Raw genomic sequence first — 17783 nt, 5'->3', positions numbered from 1 at the left:
TTGTGATTAGCTACCCTCCCCGCCCCCCCAACACACATACTTCCCCTAAAATATCCCTAAGAAACCATTAATCCAGTTACTGTTTTTATAGATTTACCTACCCTGGATTTCACATACAGAAAGACATTTTATTGAAGTGGAGACCCAAAGGCCATCTGTAGACAATTGGACCCCCAACCCCCACTCCCCAGAAGGTTACAAGGAAGGGACAATTCCAGGGTGCAGTATAGCACCAACAAAACACACATCATTCCTCTAGATCCTGAATGCTTCCGTGCCCAGCCCCCAGCCCCACTACCATGACCCAGGCCAACCTTAGGAATCCAGCTAGAGTGGAGTGCACCCATTGGCACATGGAATTCACAACAGATAAAACTCTCAGGAACAGTAATGGGAGTAGCAGTGTCATGAGGGCAGGGGCACAGTGAGGGGGGGGAGAAAGAGGGAACCCATCATAAGGTTGAATATATAGTCCCCCCACAGGGAGACGAATAGCAGAAATATGGATGAAGGGAGATAATGGACAATGTAAGACACAAATAAACAATAATGGAAGGGAGGGGGAAAAGAGGAGCTGATACCAAGGGCTCAAGTAGAAAGAAAATGTTTTGGAAATGTTGATGACAACATATGTACAAGTGTGCTTAATGCAATTGAATGATGGGTTGTTACAAGATTTGTAAGAGCCCTCCAATAAGATGATCAATAAAAACAGACATCTTAAAAATGAACAAAAGTAACAAGGATAACAAAGTAAAACAAAAACCCCAGTCAACCTAGAACCCCATCCCAGGAGGACGAACAATGGGAAAGTGGGGGAGGGGCAACAGAGGACGATGTAAGATATGAAAATAATAATCTATAACTTATCAAGGTTCATGAGGGAGGGGGAAGAAATGGGGAGCTGATATCCGGGGCTCAGGTGGGAAGAGAATGCTCTGAAAATGATGATGGTGGTATCTGTGCACATGAGCTTGACACTCTGGGCTGTGATGAGATGTAAGCCCCTGTAAGGGGCCCAGCTGAGACGGACTGCGGAGATGGCTGATGCCCAGGTGGTAAAGAAGGTTGGAGGGGGAGCCGCCTCTGGCTGCTGCCTCAGAAGACCCTGACTCTCAGCTGATATGGAGTTTGAGTCTCCTGCCCCTTGTGAAGCCAGAGAAGGTGGCCATGGCCTCCAGGCCTTTTCACAAACTTCCTGTGCAAAGACAGGTGTCTGTACCTGCCCTGCCAGCCCCAAGGAGCCAGCAAGCTGCCAAAGCACCCGTCGTGGGTTTTACTTAGGTAAATCCAATGGCACACGCACCAGAGGTCCTTGACCAGATCAAGACAGAGAAGGTCTGTCAACGCCCTGGGGTCAGCACCCCGGGTGGAGGCAGGTCTGGTAGAAAGGTCACCACCCTGCGAGGTAAGATCTCCTAACAGAGTAGACTCCGGCAGAGGGGTGGGGAAGGTCTGGGAGGTCGGCAGACTCTCCCCTCCAGCTCTTTGCTGATTCCTGCACCAAGCGCGCTCTCCCTTCCCAGCAAGTGTGGGTGCACCTGCCCGCTCAGGGCGCTCAGTGGCCTGAGCTCCCCGGGACACCGGCTGCTGCCCCTCAGGCTGCTGCAGATTCTCTAGCCAGGTCCATTCCGCTGCCTCCTAGTGACAGGTATGCAGGCAGTGTGCCCGGTCCGTCAGTTGCCTTTGAGAAAGTCTTTCCCACCAGCAGTAACCATGTGAGACTGACTTCTCAGAGGTGTTGCGGCGTGGATCATTTGTCAGTAGATTCATGTTGAGTCTTTGAGCACGGTGCGCGCCAGGGATGTGTCCTTTCACACCTGAGCGGGGAATCTGAGCAGCTGGACTAGAGGAAGAAGAACTCTAGTACAGTAATGCCCGGTGCTATGCAAACAACACCACCTGGACTCGCTGAACTCCCCTCCCCCCCAAAAAAACTTGGAAGCATTTACTGCTGAATCTCAAGTATAGCCTTCATTGTGGATTACATCTCGAAGTAAAGAAAGCCCAAATCCGCACACTGGGCCACCAGAGTATCAGGAAAAACGAAAGAAAGATTGAAGTTGTAGGGGATAAAAATGAGGAGCTGATGCCAGGGGCGTAAGTGGAGAGCAAATGTTTTGAGAATGATGAGGGCAACGAATGTACAAATGTGCTTTACACAATTGATGTGGGTGTGGATTGTGATGAGTTGTATGAGCCCCCAATAAAATGATTTCAAAATAAAAGATTGAAGTTGTCATGGATTTCATTTTACTTGGCTGTATGGTCAACGCCCCCAGAAGCAGCAGGGAAGATACTGGATTCAGTACTGAAACGGGCAAACCTGTGGGGCAAAACCTCTTTTAAAGATGTGGCGTTGAGGACCAAGCCCTCGTGTGCATGGGACACTGGCGCAGGAAGTGGCCGAGGAAGATGATGTATTTTAACTGTGGTCCTGGCAATGGCTGCCGAGTGTCCCATGGACTGCCTCCAGAAGAGCAGAGACAAACTCTGCTTCAACAACACGGCGAGAACGCTCCCTCGAAGCGCGGACGAGTGACTTCTCGCCCACTTAGGACCTGTCCTCAGGAGACCCGGGCCTCTGGGAAAGGGCAGCGTGCTCGGCACAGTGCAGGGCCAGTGAAAACGAGGGAGACCCTCCGCAGAAGGACTGACTCGCGGCCGTCAACACTGAGGATGGCGCAGGGCCGGGCAGCGCTTCCTTCTGTGCCCGAGGGGTCTCGGAGGACCTAACAAACAACATCACAAATGACATGAAATCCTTCGCGGCTAATGAGACGTTAAGTGAAAAATACACTTGGGGTGTGTAGCTTCTCAGACTTTGGGGGTCTGCAGGAGGAGCAGAAGTGTCCTTTTCCGGGGGCTCCCCCAGCCCACGTGCCTGCGGCAGGGAGGCTGACAGCCGCCGCTGCACCCTGGAGCGTCCGCCCGGCCTTACTCCCAGGTCCTCCGGGCTCCTGCGGCGCGGACGCCCTCTAGCGGCCCTTCCCCGCCGACACGCCGTCCTTCCCGTGCCCACGCCTGCAACTCAGCGCCACCGAGAGGAGGCCGGCCTCCGGCTTTCCTAGAGCGGCGCCGGAAGTCTCCCGGGCTGGCCCTGGCGCACTTCCGGCTGCGGCGCGCGGGCGGCCTGCGGGCTTTGTCAGCAGGGTTGCGGGCAGCGCCTGGCGTTTCCCGTCGCGCGGTCCGCCGCGCGATGCCCGCGCCGTCTGTCGCCGCTGGGCGCCGGGTGAGTGGCGCGTTCCGGGCCGGGAGCGGGCGGGCAGCGACGTCCGGGGCCCGGCGGCCGGGCCGAGTCCGCGGAGAGGGCCGGGAGCCGCAGGAGCCGGGCTGGGTCCGCGGCCGCCTGCGTGGCTCTTGCCGCGACTCCCTAACAGCAGCCACGGCCGCGCCCGAAGGAGCCCCTCCTAGGCCTCGGTGCTAGGGGCGCCCTGGCTTGTTCTCTGCACACGTCTGACCACATTCCCGGGATACTGCCGGGGTAGCTTGCTGGTGGGAGGCGTGCAGGTCGCTACCGCCTGATGCAGCCCTGCTTCCCGCCCCCGGGTTCCGAAGGACCCCCGAAGAGTCACGCCCCTCAAGTGTCTCCGCCGCAGAGCTGCTGCGAAAGTGAGGTGGGCTGGGGAGGCGGAGGGTTCCTGGGCAGGAAGGAAGCAACTCTTGGGACTGAGAGAAAGAGAATTAACTGCAGCACTTCCAAAGCGTGGACTTGTCCAGGAGTCCGAAGGGTGAGCCGGGCTTCCGACGTTGCCCTGGCGCTTTCCGGAAGAGACCCTGCCCACTAGGGACACTGGCCCCATTTCGGACCTGGGTGCTTTTGCCTGAAGCCCCATGAGTTTGCCCACTTAGTTTCTGTCATGGCGTGCCAGTCTTCCACACACCCTTGCCTGCACCCTGTATCCACGCTGTCTTCAAACTGCCAACCGGATCCTTCTTGAGGGAGATGCAGACTGGCTGGGGGGAGGCGTTGCTGCATTTCCTCTCAGACTAATTGTGCCTGTGGATCTGGTCCCTGGCAGGAGCCTGGGTGGAGGCAGAGGGGAGTGCTGGGAAGTGTGCAGTTTCTTCACTGAGTTAGCTGGTACTGCCCAGTACTCTCCAGCTGCCCAGGGCTGCACAGCTCATGGGCCTGTATGTAGCAGGATGCTTGAAGGATGGAGATTGGAGCGAGCCCACCTGGAGGCACCCCGGAAGAAAGACCCGAGAATCTGCTTGTGACAACCTGTTCTGGCAGCCTGTGTGGCCTCCCCAGGAGCTGGTATAGTTCGGGCTGCTGGGGGGAGGTCAGTGATCATCGCAGGTCAGGAGTCCCACCTGGTGGGTGCTGATGGCTTGGCCAATACACAGTTGAATGTGAGAGGTGGGAGCCCCTGGTGTAGATGCGCTGTTACCTGAAGCTGCAACCTGTGTCCCGTTGTCCCTGCAGCTCCCCCACAACACAGGCACTGCACGTGGGGACCACGGACATTCTCAAACTGATTCTGATCCACTCAGGCTTGATTAGCAAAATCCTGAGATAGACCTGCCCAGGTGTATATCCACATGTGTATAGTGAAGGGTGCCATTAGGTGGTGGGGACTGCTGCTTCCTGAGGACAAGAGGAAGAGAAGAGAGTGCTGTAGGGCAAGCCCAGCAGGTGCTAGGATGCGCTTCAGGGAAAGGCAGTTGCCTGGGGTGAAGGGATTATAGTAGGACTGACCTAGGTGGGGGGTCTGAAGAGCGAGCCGTTCTGGGTCCTGCAGACTGGGGTGCTGCAGCCCAGCTGGGAGCACCACGCCCCCACACCCCAGGAGATAAGTCCCTTGTCCTTCTAGGGTGAAACTGTCAGGGGCAAATGGATAGATGAGAGTCCAAGTGGGAGAGCCCTGTCCTGGGTGCTGGATTTGCAGGGTCTGGAAGGAACAGCTCCTGGAGGCCTGGGTGGAATTTGGATTTATGCTTTGCAAACAGACCCTAGGACCCCTCTGGAAGATGTCACCTCAGGAATCCTCCCCATTTCTGAAGGAGGAGGCAGGGGCTACATCAAGAGTTTCATACAACCCTCTGCAGGTGGGTTTTGCCCTTGAAACCTATGAGGTGTCCCACGAAGGGGCAGGCAGTCCTGATCACCCCCCACTGTAGAAGTCTTAGGGAAACGGCCCGCTAGGAGGGGGTGCTGGGCCACTGAACCAGCATGACAGGACTCGGTGGCCTCCTCTGGCTCCTGACAGACCTGCCGAGGGCAGCCTCCCCATGAGGAAGGAGTATGGCGGATGAAGAGAAGGATCCGAAGGCAGGCCCCTCATGACCACTTGCTGCCCGATGTCCCAGACTTGGAATAGCAACAGTTTCATTTCACTTGAATTTACAGAAGATAGAAGAAGCAGAGCAGAAACCAAAGGCTGCTAATTTTAGGTCAATGGATCGTCCACGCATGATACTTTTAGATTTTAAAACTTTGTAAGGCTTTAAAAAAAATCTTTAAAAGGCTAGGGTTAATAGATATCAACACACAACTTTTGGGGAAACTCATTTGCTGGTAATTAGAAGGGTTGCTTAAAAAGATAAAAAGTTACTACTGAACCCCAAAGCAGAAAACCAACATTTCTCTCCCCACACACTACACCACACCACACCACATCCTGTGTTACATGAAAAGTTAAGCTACTGTGGTACGTGAGTCCGGGAATGCCAATCATCAGCCAGACCCTCTGAGGGTTTCTTCCATGCCAGCTTTCCTTCTCACTCAGTCCCTGCCCCCCCACCCCCCACTAAACCCCCTGTCCTGTAAAAGTGACAGATGGCACTTCAGAGGGGAAAGGACCTTCCTGACGGGCTGGCTATGGGCTGCCCATCCAGCTATCCAGGGCTGTACTTGGCTTTGGCCTGAGCTCCCAAGAAGGCGCTGTGGAGCCTGTCTTCTCTCTGGCCTCTGGCTCTCCATCCCGAGGCAGTTGCCCAGTGGGCCCAGTATTTATGGGAGGTGCTGGCTTGAGGGGGAACTCCTAGCAGGGGATGCCAGCAGCATCTCCCAGTTGAGTCCTGCTCTGAGTGAATGGCTTGAGGGGACCTCGGCCTGCCTGCCCTGAGAAGCAGTCTGACAGTTCCCCTGATCTGCTGGGTGACCAGCTCTGCAGCCTGGCATGGCCTTCGGGAAGGTAACAGCACACTTGCAACACACTTGTGTAGCACAGCAGCAGACAGCACCTGCTGTGGCCTGGGAGATGCCAGGATCTTGCTGAGATGCTCTCAGGCAGGTCCCACATAAGAGTCCCCAAAATGGGGGAAGCCCAGGCAGGTCGCCAAGTGAATCATCACAGGTGGCTTTAAGTCACCTTTTTTATGAAAATTAAAGTATACAGATGAACAATGAACCAAGGAAGTTGTCAATCCTTAGAGCAGTGACCCTGTGAGGCCCAGCCGGGGGGGCAGCATGTGACCCAGGGAGAGGCAGGAGAGAACGGGGTTCCCTGTGGGGCTGCAGTCTTCCTCAGGAAACAATGTATGCAGGATGCAAATCAATGTGCTTCCAACGGTCACAAACAAGACCCTATTAGGGTCAGGTCTCTGTAGATGTGGTCATCCGTGCCTGCCACAGCTGCACACCGGGGAGATTTGAGGGGCCTTTGTGGCCTGAGATTGCCCCTGTCCCAGTGCTTCCTGTCACGGAGAGTGCCTTTGTTTAGTGTGAAGCCCATGGTCATTTTGGTGATTATGTAGTTGCTGTCCTGAGCCTGGTGGTGTCCCCGGCGACATGCACCTTTCTCTGGACAGCCCCACAACACTCTTTGTGCAGGAACCACTCTCTGGCCCCGCCCACAGCAGCCTGCTTTCCCTACTGGCCTCTGGGCCTCACCCATTTCCTTGGTGATTATCCTGTGATAACCTGAAACAGCAGGGCTGGGGCAGGGAGCTCTGACACACACACACACACGTCTCCAGTGTGCGCACTGAAATGGCTATAACGAAAAGTGGTTGACACTCACTTAGAAGGGAAAACTTTTGAGTGTTCCTGGACTCGGAGGTGTGGCCCTGAGGCAGGAGCTTGGCGCCAGTCACCACCTGGCGCTTCAAGTCCCTCTTCGTAGGCACACTGGGGAACTGGCCCTGAGGGTCACACAAGCACAGAGTTGCGTGTGGATTTCTCTGTGGCATGCACAGGTCTGTTGTTGGCAGAAGTGAGATGGCGCATGAATTTGGGAGAACTCACCTCTTTTATCTGTCATTTGGCTGGCCAGGGCCCCAGATGACCCTGAGTCAAGGGACCCTGGGAGGTCTTGCTGCTGAAAAGCAGGTAGTAGAGAGTTTCCCATCTAAGAGCTGTGTTTATGGATTACTTAAAACTGGTCCACAGGCTGTCAAATACCATTCATTTTGTGGTACATTGTTCAAGAAGTACTAAGAACTAGCCAACACAGGTCAGTACCCTGGCTTCTGAGCGCTAACCGAGTTCGATGGATGGACACACAGAGTGGGGAAGGGAGCAGGGATTGAGTCATAGTTGGCCTTCCACCTTGACCGAATCCTCTGCCTGACATGCTCACATTTACACTACTTGACCACAAGCCCCCATCGCAGGTTGTAGGTCTGTATTGTGCCCTGCTCCTCTGCAGGCATCGCTTTTGTAGTAGGCTGTACGCTTTGAGGACCAACATGTGCCTGACCCAAGCCATGGTGTTTTCAGTCATTTCACACGCATGTGAAAGTTGGACATTGAACAAAGAAGGGGAAGCAGAATCTGTGTATTAAATTGTGTTGGTTAAGAATCTTGGAAGTGCCAGGGACTGCCAAACAAATCTGTCTTTGGAGGAAGTACAGTCAGAATGCTCCTTCAAGGCAAGGTCGAGGAGACTCTTACATATCTTGGACGTCTTGTCAGGAGAGACCCGGCGCCGGAGAACAGCGTACTTGGGAAAGTGGAAGGCCACAGAAAAGGAGGAAGACCCTTGGAGAACCGAATCAGGAAGAGTTGTGAGGATGGGGCAGGTCTGGGCAGTTTCATTCTCCTGTGAAGAGGGCCCTGTGACCTGGATCCAACTCGTTGATACCTCACAACATCAGGTAAAGCTCTCTGCCACAGAGGCCTGTCTGAGTCATTGCGTACCACCTGACAGGACAAGGTAACCTTGCTCCTGTGGGTCCCTCAGAGTGCATGCGCCTTTCTGGGAGCAGAAAGCATCACTTCTTCCGAGGAGCAGCGGATGGGTTTGAACAGCTGACTGCAGTTAGCAACTCGACATGTAACCAACTCCACCACAAGGGCTAAGCTATGGTAAAAGTGTGACAGCTTTGCTTCTGAACACTGCACAGAGATCAGTATAGCAGATGTGTCTAATGCCATATGTCCTGTTGTCTTGAGTTCTGTGACCATGAGTTTTGATTGTAAATCTCAATAAAATGAAATCTTGACAACTTTACTGTTTTGTTTGTTTATCATGACGTTACCTATTGATGCAGTTTTAAGGATTTTTGGTTTTGTTATGCTGAGGTGAAATCCAATTGAAGACTGTAGTCTTTGATTGCCAATAAGTGTTTCAAGTCTTCTCTCTTTTGGTAAGCACGTTTATATCATCTGCATGTTGCACGTTGTTGATGAGTCTTCCTCAGTGATGTTGGATTGTTCTTGATTTAGTCCAGTGTCTCTGATGATTTGATTGGCAACCCACTGAATATCTACGGTGAAAGATGACAACCCAGCTTCACGATTTCGCTCATTTTAAACCATGCGGTTCAAACTACCACCTCCTGGGTCGTTGCACAGGTTCCACAGGGAAAGGCTTAGGCTTTCCATTCCTCACAGCACACAGTCAAACGCCTTTGCATAGTCAATGAAGCACACGTTTTTTATCGTTTCTAGCCACATGCCATCTGATAACAGTAATGATTCCCCTTGTCCTGTGCCCTCTTCTAAATCTGACTCTCCTGTGATGATAGTGTCCAATAAATCCCTCATTCTGTTGGGTTCTGTTGGGTCGCCTTGGTCGGCAGTGGGTACAGACATGGATCTCTTTCGGGTAATTGGCCAGGTGGCTGCAGCCTGAATTTCTTGGCGTAGATGAGTGAGTGCTTGCATTGCATCTGTTTGAAGAAGCCTTTCACCTGCTGGAGCCCACCGCCTGCCCCTTTTTCTTCTGCCTTCAGTGCATCTAGGTTCCTTCCTTCACGCCATTATGCTTTTGCTTTTGTTTTTACCCCAGACCATTTTATCAGAAGCTAATAAAGGTTTATTGTTCCATAGTTCAATCACACCCAGCAGTGTTGTAGAGTTGCCACCAGAGTCAGTTTCAACACATTCTCTTCCTTCTTGGCCTTGACATCAGCTCTCACCATTGGTTGGACACTGTGGAACAACGACCTTCTCTTCAATGAAAGTCAGCCCTGTTTTCCCATCTATTTTCCCTGATGCTTCCTGCATTCAAACCTTGCCCCTAGATTCTCGATCTCACAACACGCGGTTTCCATGTCTTACTCTGCTGTTCTCACTGGAGAGATTCTGATTGTGTCCTTCCCTGTTGGTTTCCTAGATTTCTGACTGCAAGTCTTGACACACTTCATTGCAGTTCTGTAACCCCTCTGTTCAGCTCTTCCCTTTGCCAGCTTTAGCCACCCCACACCCAAGAACAGGTCCCAGACACTCTTCTGAGGCGGTCCTGATGGGTATCATGCTGTCACTGACAGAATTGCATTTCAGGAGAGATCTTGAAATGTTCCTCTGAGTGGTGGAACTCAGTGCCTTTCCTCATCCATTTGCCATCCACAACACAGTAGACTGTATGCTTGAAAATGGCCACGACCCGTCCATTTATGTTCACTGATACCTACGATCCTGAGCTTCAAGTGATCCAAAGAGTTTTGACAATGTTTAGTTTTCCTAGAATCTCTTCTGAAGTGCCACATTTTGATTATGAATCAGTTGTTTCTTATGATGAATCCTTACTTGTAAACCAGTGAAAGTCTGGTCATTTTCTCCATCCACATCATCAAGGTGGACTCCGATGTTGAGGAGACCGCTTTTAACAGGTGTAGTTTGATCCCTTCCAACTTGGTAAGCTCATCTGGCTTTTTTTTTTAAGTTAAATCGTCTTATTGGAGGCTCTTGTAGCTCTTATAACAATCCATACATCAATTGTGTCAAGCATGTTGGTACATATGTTGCCATCATTTTCAAAACATTTTCTTTCTACTTGAGGCGTTGGTATTAGCTCCATTTTTGCCTCCCTCCCCCATCCTCATGAACCCTTGATAAATTATATATTATTATTTTCATATATTACACCATCCATTGTCTCCCTTCACCCATGTTTCTGTTGTCTCTCCCCCTCTGGCGGTGGTGAGGGTGGTTGTATGTTGACATTGCATTCGGTAGGTACCCCTTTCTCGGCCCTATCCTCATGCTACTCCCATTGTTCCTGAGGGGTTTATCTGTCCTGGATTCCATGTGTCAAGAGCTCTTACTTGTACTAGTGCACAGTCTAGCGGATTTGCAAGGTAGAACTGGGGTCACAATATTGGGGGGGGGGCAAGGAGGAAGGAAGCATTAAAGAACTAGAGGAATGTTGTCTGTTTCCTTGCACCCTGGCTAGCTCGTCCCTTCCTTGTGACCCTCCTGTGAGAGAATCATCTACAGATGGATTCAGGTCTCTACTCTGACCCCCCCCCCCAATTCACATTGATACGATTGTTTCTTTTGGGTCTTCTGATACCTGATCCCTTCTACACCTCATGATCACACAGGTTGGTGTACTTATTCCATGTGGACTTTGTGGCTTCCCTGCTAGATGGCTGCTCGATTAACTTCAAGGCTTTAAGACCCCAGACCCTATATCTGCTAATAGTTGGGTACCATCAGCTTTCTTCACCACATTTGCTTATGCACCCATTTTGTCTTCAGCAATCATGTTGGGAAGGTGAGCATCACGGAATGCCAAGTTATTAGAACAAAGCGTTCTTGTATTGAAGGTGTACTTGAGTAGAGGCCCAATGTCGGTCTGCTTACCTTATTAAACCTATAAATATATGTATCCAGATCTATTTCCCCATCGTTATATATAAATATATTTACATCTATACATGCTTGTATGTAGACCTCTATAAATACCCTCTTATTTCCTAGTTATTTCCTGTATTTCCTTTTACTTTTCTCCTGTCCCACTATCATTTTTGACCTTCATTTGGCCCTCTTGGCTAATTGCACTGGATCAAACCCCCCTAGGGGTTCTACGCCCTCCTTGCCATCGATTTTAGATCTCTTGTTCCCTTATCCCTAGGTTTGTTGGCTACCCCCTCCCGTTCTCCCACCTACTCCTCTCCCCTGTCCTCCCAGAACCATGAATTCTGTTGTTTTCAGAGACAGACATAAAAAAGAAGAAAGGGCCTATAAATAGTCCCAGGCCTGTCTGCTGACCCTTATGTATGTTTTCTGTTTGAGCCTGATGAAGTACCAAGCCCTGCCCTCTGAGTCTGAAGTCTATTTTGGGGGTCCCTCGGGAACTTCGTTGCTGCACTCCCTTTGTGTGGGGGCATCTTCTGGCATTCTGACAGACAGTGTACCATTAGTGACTATAACATTTTTACTGACTGGTCTTTCTAAAGTATCTGCCTCACGGAAACCTCACCATGGGTAACCCTACTGGTGTTTGAAATACCAGTGGCATAACTCCCACCATAGTATGACAAACTGACCGACCGGTAGGTAGTAAGTATGCAGAGGGGCTAATGAGGTGCCTTGTCCAATATTCCAAGTGAAGGGGCATGGGGGTGTCTAGGGTGGTTCAGCACTCCGCTTTCAGGTTACCTAGGGACTAAGGTTTTTGTTTGCTGTCACACCTTGGCTGTTGCTTTCCTTGGCATGTTCACTAACACCACCCGCTGCACTCCAGCCCAAAGGCCTTGGGCAGAGTGTGACCTGAAAGGTGCTGGCCATGTGGTGTCTAGACTCAGGACAAAGCGATGTCTTGGGTTGACTTGCGTGTAGCTAAACAATGATGTGGTTATTATTCATTGACAAGATTAGCCAGTCATTTGTAAGGGGCTCAGGGTGTAATGCAGCATATTTACTCAGGTACAGCCCCCATCCAAGGTAAGAGGAGTTTCACTGGGGTACAGTTTACATGATCTTTTTTTAAACTTCTATGGTGAACTGGGTGAAAGTTTGCAGAGTAAATCAGTTTTCCATTCACCAGTTAATTTACTTTGTTTCATGTCACTGAGTGCAATCCTAGCAACTTAACCCTTAACTTACCCTGCTCTTTCCTTGTGTTTTTCCGCCATCATCCTCATTGTCTCTCACTTCTGAACTTTGCTCATGGGTAAATGTTACCTTTTGATCTCAAAGGGTAATTATTTGAAGGTGTGCGTGCCTCACTAGTGGTGTTGTTCCCGTATAGACCTGTCTATTAAACTGAACCATGGAGGAAGCTCCTGCAGTCAGACTTCAGGAGTGGTTAGGAACCAGTCTTGAGGGCTCCATCAGGACCTAGTGGATCTATTTTTACCATGTTGAGTTTTCTTCCTCGTTGCCCCCAGTCCACCTAGAACCTTCTCATGTGATCCCTTTCAGAACATTTGATTGTAGCAGCCACATACCTTGTAGTTCTGGTCTCAGACCTGAGACTGACTTTCATGCAGTCCTTGAGTCCACTGACTCCTTGTTTTCACGTGTCTTCTATTTCGGTCATTCTTTTTTCCTCCTGGGTGAGAGATTTCAGTAGTTTTGTGTGTTTTTAAGATCATAGTTTAAGATACTCATCGCAGTAGGATATAAACGGTTGTCTTTTTGCTGTATCACCTTTGATCTAAGAAGTGAGTAAAGAGGGAGGCATTTGACAACCACCAAGAAAGGAGAGCTAGGGTTTGAGGGTGTCCTTTGGGCATGGAGTCCCCGTGAGCTGTGTCTTTGTAGAGCCAGGAGAAGATTGATGCCAAGACACGTGTAGCTCTCCAAGGAACACTGGGCTAACGGTTGTTGAAAGGAGACAGAAGTCTCCCCAAAGCAGGGACTTGGGCTTATAGTCTCTGGACTGTGAAGGAACACTTTTGTTTGGTAAAGCTGCCGGCTTGGGTTAGATTTGTTAGAACACCACTAGGCTCAGATCGGCAAGAATTGCTAGCACCTTTCAGGTTCCATCAGGCAAGGGGTTGTCAAAAGAGTGCTCTTCCTGCAACAAGACAGACAGCAGAAAGCAAGATGAACATATTTGGGATTTTTGTTATCGAGATAGAGGGAAAGGAGATCAATGAGTTAAGTGTAAATATAAAGATTATGACATTTGACTTAAAATTACTGTATCAGACCATGGAAACTAAACTAGCTGAGGAAGGAAAGAATGACATGAAGTTATGGGGGACGTGAAAATGAGATAGGATCCATGAATTTGTATGTCTTTAGGGAAATATGTCTTGATTTCTTTTTAATGCATCCAAGTCATGCCCCTACTCAGTTGTTGAGGGATTAGAGTTGTGAATAGTTATTACCTGGTACCCATCCAAGGTTGAGGGTAAAAGGAGTTTGATACCCCCAAAGACTTGTCCACCCTCTGGAACTTAATGTATTAGATGTAGAACCACCAAGAAACTTTTCTAAGTAGTAACAGTTTATATGGGGTGAAAATGAGGTTCATGATTAACAGTATCCTGGGCAGAGGAACCATTGTCCTCTCCTACTTCTTGGATGGATCTTCTATATCTGCTTCAGTCGATTCTTTTGTGATACAAAAAAGGAAAGATGATGTCTTTATTCTTTTGTTTCAGATCCTAAAGTAGCAACTGATGGTGCAATGTTTCTTCAATTACTTGGATTCACAAGGATGAAAATTCACATAATATGATGTCAGAAAAACTTGCTGCGATGGAGCCCTCTGCCCTTGAATCTGGGGAAGTCTCTGGACCTGGATTAGAGGGGCTGTTAGGAAACCCTGACGATCAGAGCCTGAGCCACTCTCCCACTGAAGCAGGTCTCAGGCAAGTGACAGTTACCCATTGGAAAATCCAAACAGGAGAGACAGAGCAGATGTTTAATAAATCAGAAATTAGTCCAACTCTGAACTCCAACTTTCTTATACTTCAGAGAGAACTTACAGAAGGGGAAGCCAATCAATGTGATATTTGTAGCAAAAGCTCCACATGTCACTCAGACCTAATTAGGCATCACCTTTCTCATACTGGGGCGGGACTTTATAAATGTGATCACTGTGGGAAAAGCTTCCGTCAGAGCTCATGCCTCACTGAGCATCAGAGAACTCACACTGGAGAAAGACTTTACGTATGTGATGTGTGTGGGAAAAACTTCCTTCACTGTTCAAATCTTATTGAGCACCAGAGAACACACACAGGGGGAAAGCCATTTAAGTGTACACTGTGTGGGAAAGCCTTCTGTCACAGCTCAGATCTTCTTCGACACCAGCGAGTCCATACCCGTGAGAGGCCATACGAGTGCAAGGAATGTGGAAAGGGCTTCAGTCAGAGTTCATTACTTATTCGGCACCAGAGGATCCACACAGGAGAAAGACCCTACGAATGTAATGAATGTGGAAAGGCCTTCATTCGGAGCTCAAGCCTGATCCGCCATTACCAGATTCATACGGAAGTGAAGCAGTATGAATGTAAAGAGTGTGGAAAGGCCTTCCGGCACCGATCAGACCTCATTGAACACCAGAGAATCCACACGGGGGAGAGACCTTTTGAGTGCGGTGAATGTGGGAAAGCCTTCATCCGGAGTTCAAAGCTCATCCAGCATCAGAGAATTCATACTGGGGAGAGACCGTATGTTTGTAATGAATGTGGGAAACGCTTCAGCCAGACGTCCAACTTCACTCAGCATCAGAGAATTCACACTGGAGAGAAACTCTATGAATGCAATGAATGTGGGAAAGCGTTTTTTCTGAGTTCATACCTTATTAGACACCAGAAAATTCACACTGGGGAAAGAGTATATGAATGTAAAGAATGTGGGAAAGCTTTTCTCCAGAAAGCTCACCTTACTGAACATCAGAAAATCCACACTGGGGAGAGACCTTTTGAATGTAAAGACTGTGGGAAAGCTTTCATTCAAAGCTCAAAGCTACTTCTACATCAGATTATTCACACCGGTGAGAAACCCTATGTATGTAGTCATTGTGGGAAAGGTTTTATTCAGAGATCAAACTTCATTCAACACCAGAAAATTCATTCTGAAGAGAAACTCTATGAGTATAGTCAGCATGAGAAAGATTTTAATCCCACTTCAGATTAAAAAAATTTAAAAAGTGTTTACAAAAGGGACTTGAGGGAGGTAGCTGTACACTTGAGTGAGAACTCTTTGTCAAGGGGAGCACACAGATGGCTTAAAAGTACTCTCGAGCTCAATGAATGAAGCTTAGAATCATAATTCACACCGATTTTAGGATCTGGCTGTAGCAGAATTTTCCAAAGTCACAGGTGATACTGTTTTTGCAGTGGGCCCCGCCTGTATCCCTTTACAGGGCATTGGACTTCAAAATTGTCAGCCATGGATGCTTGTCCTTAAGAGAGCCATTTGATTTTACAGCTAACTTTCAGATGGAGCAATGGGAACAGGTCTAGGAAAGTATTTTGTAATGGCATCCTTAAGTTAAATCCCTTTTAGGGTGGAATTATGTAGCAAATCTTATCAGTACTTAAGAAAGTTGCTTAGCAAATTTTACCTTATCAGATAGGCAGGTTGGTCAATACTTTCTTGTTTAAAAGTCACTGGTTCCTGAGGGTGAAGCCCAAGGTCCCAGGCATGTACCTTAAGGACTTTGGCTTCCCTGGCCTCATCTCCCACTGCTCAGCTAGCTGCCAGAGTAATGGTTTGATACACGCACCAACTTCTCTCCCTCCTCCGACCCTTTGTCCATGTTGGATGGGCCTCCTCGTGTCCAGCCACCTTTTCCCTCCGGCTTAGCTAGGTTTCCGCCTTCTCTGCCTTCATGTTCAGTGCCCACCTGTGTTACTGGGTTTACTGTGGTTTTGTACCAGTCTCATGCTGTGTGTCCTTCCAGGACAGTGATCAAGCCTGGTGCCTGTATGAGCCCCAGTACCCAGCACAAGGCAAGTGATAATCCAGCCACCACCATAAAATCTGTAATTAAATCCTGTTTGTCATTTTCATCCTGCTAGTTTTAAATTTTCTAAGCATATCTCGCTGCTTCTAATGTTAGTCTGATCTGTTCTACTAGCAATACCCTTTAGTCTTAGCCCTGTGACAGTATTTGTCTCCATGTAGCTCAGACACTACAGGCAGGAACCCGCATCCGATTAGGGTTCCTCATCTTTATTGCCTTTAGACCATCCCCAGAATGTCACTTGTGTTTGAGAACATTGGTTTTACTTTGTTGGTAAACCTCTCCTGTACTCAAGTGTAAGGAAGACATCACAGAAGAGGTGCACTTGAAGTGGTCTACACAGACAAGGTCAGCTAAAGGGGAAAGCCTTGTGGGAGGAATCCCGAGAACAGAGGCGGCATGACAGACCTCTTGTCTTCATCTTTGCAACCCTAGAACCTTTGAGTGGGCCGTTGTTTTGCAAAAGTTCATGCACGACTTCATCTTCTGGAAAAATAGTTACCAGAGATTTTTGAATGGTATAGGAGAGGTTACCAGGCCATTTTATACAGTAGAACACCTATTTTAAATGTAGAGTTTTGGTCAGTGCATACACCCAAGCAATTGTCACTACAATCAAGATAGAGAATACAATGATCACCCCAAAAGTGTTTTCTGCCATTACCCTGACAACTCCACTCCAGCCCCAGGGAACCACCAGGGAACCACCAATCTGATGCCACTGTGGAATATGCTTATTCTACAAGTTTGTGTGGGTCAGCTAATTTGTACTCTTGTGTGAGAGTTAATCCCTCAGCATGTTTGAGATTCAGCCAAGCTTGAGTGTTTCAATAGTTATTTGCTGAGTAGTTCTGCTAGGGTATGAATAAACATCATTTGTTCATTTGCCTCCGAATGCACATTTGGGCTTCATTTTTCCCTGTTAAGACTATTATGAATAAACCCGATATGAGCGTTTGTGTAAAAGTATGTAGATTCATGTTATTCTTTTCCTTGGGCAGATCTAGATACATGGAAAGGTAAACCGTGCTCCAGAGTTGGCAGGCTTAAAATGGTTTTTATGTTAATCATCTCAGAACTTTTAGAAAATGCAAAAGAGCTGGGATAGCTAAAACATGCTGCTGAAGCAGTCCTGTTACCTGGTTGAACACTTAAACTACAAAACACTTTATTTTAAAATATAAAACTAATAATGGGGTGAAGAGAGACATAGAGTGAGAGAGATGCTCCATGCATGTACAGTCGCATTTTATGAAGATGTGGTTTATCCCATGGAGAAAAGGAGGGTCTTAGAAATGGCCCTGAAAACCAGGTATTCATCCATTGACCCTACCTCACACTACGAAGAAAGCCCAAGGGGGGCACTGACCTGGCTGGTGCCATAAAGCTGGGAGCCCTGTTACAGTGGGTGATGCTGTGTTGGGCTGCTGTCTGTGAGACTGGCAGTTCAAACCCACGGCAGTTCCTTATGAGAGATGAGGCTGGCTTCTCGTGTAAGGGTCACAAGTCTGAGACCCTAGGAGGCTGTCCTCTGCTCACAGGGTCACTCAGAGCTGAAACCAACCTGTTGGACACTGGGTAGAAACACAAACTTTCCTGGAAGGAAAAACAACATTCGTGCCCTTTGTGGTTTTATATGTTAAGTGTATCAGCTTCCAACACTTAAGGGAAATTTTCATTATCTTTTCATCCCATCACACGTACATTGTCTAGTGCTGCTATAGAAATAACCACAAGTCG

General features: G+C 48.9%; 1 protein-coding gene across 2 annotated transcripts; it reads left to right on the top strand.

Moving 5' to 3' along the window:
- Positions 1 to 3106: 3106 nt before the first annotated feature.
- On the top strand, positions 3107 to 17013 carry ZNF623 (zinc finger protein 623). Of its 2 annotated transcripts, none has more exons than XM_075549168.1 (2): positions 3107 to 3232; positions 13732 to 17013. In XM_075549168.1, exon 2 carries the CDS (start codon positions 13805 to 13807, stop codon positions 15209 to 15211), a length of 1407 nt encoding a protein of 468 aa, XP_075405283.1. In that variant the 5' UTR covers positions 3107 to 3232; positions 13732 to 13804; the 3' UTR covers positions 15212 to 17013. The 2 variants fall into 2 exon arrangements, with proteins under 2 accessions (XP_075405283.1, XP_075405284.1); XM_075549169.1 differs by lacking the exon at positions 3107 to 3232 and adding an exon at positions 7245 to 8043.
- Positions 17014 to 17783: the final 770 nt, after the last annotated feature.

This window comes from Tenrec ecaudatus, chromosome 5 (genome assembly GCF_050624435.1).
Source record: "Tenrec ecaudatus isolate mTenEca1 chromosome 5, mTenEca1.hap1, whole genome shotgun sequence".
Lineage (NCBI taxonomy): Eukaryota > Metazoa > Chordata > Mammalia > Afrosoricida > Tenrecidae > Tenrec > Tenrec ecaudatus.
The sequence above is the reverse complement of the archived record's forward strand: the minus strand, read 5'-3'. Positions and strand labels throughout refer to the sequence as shown.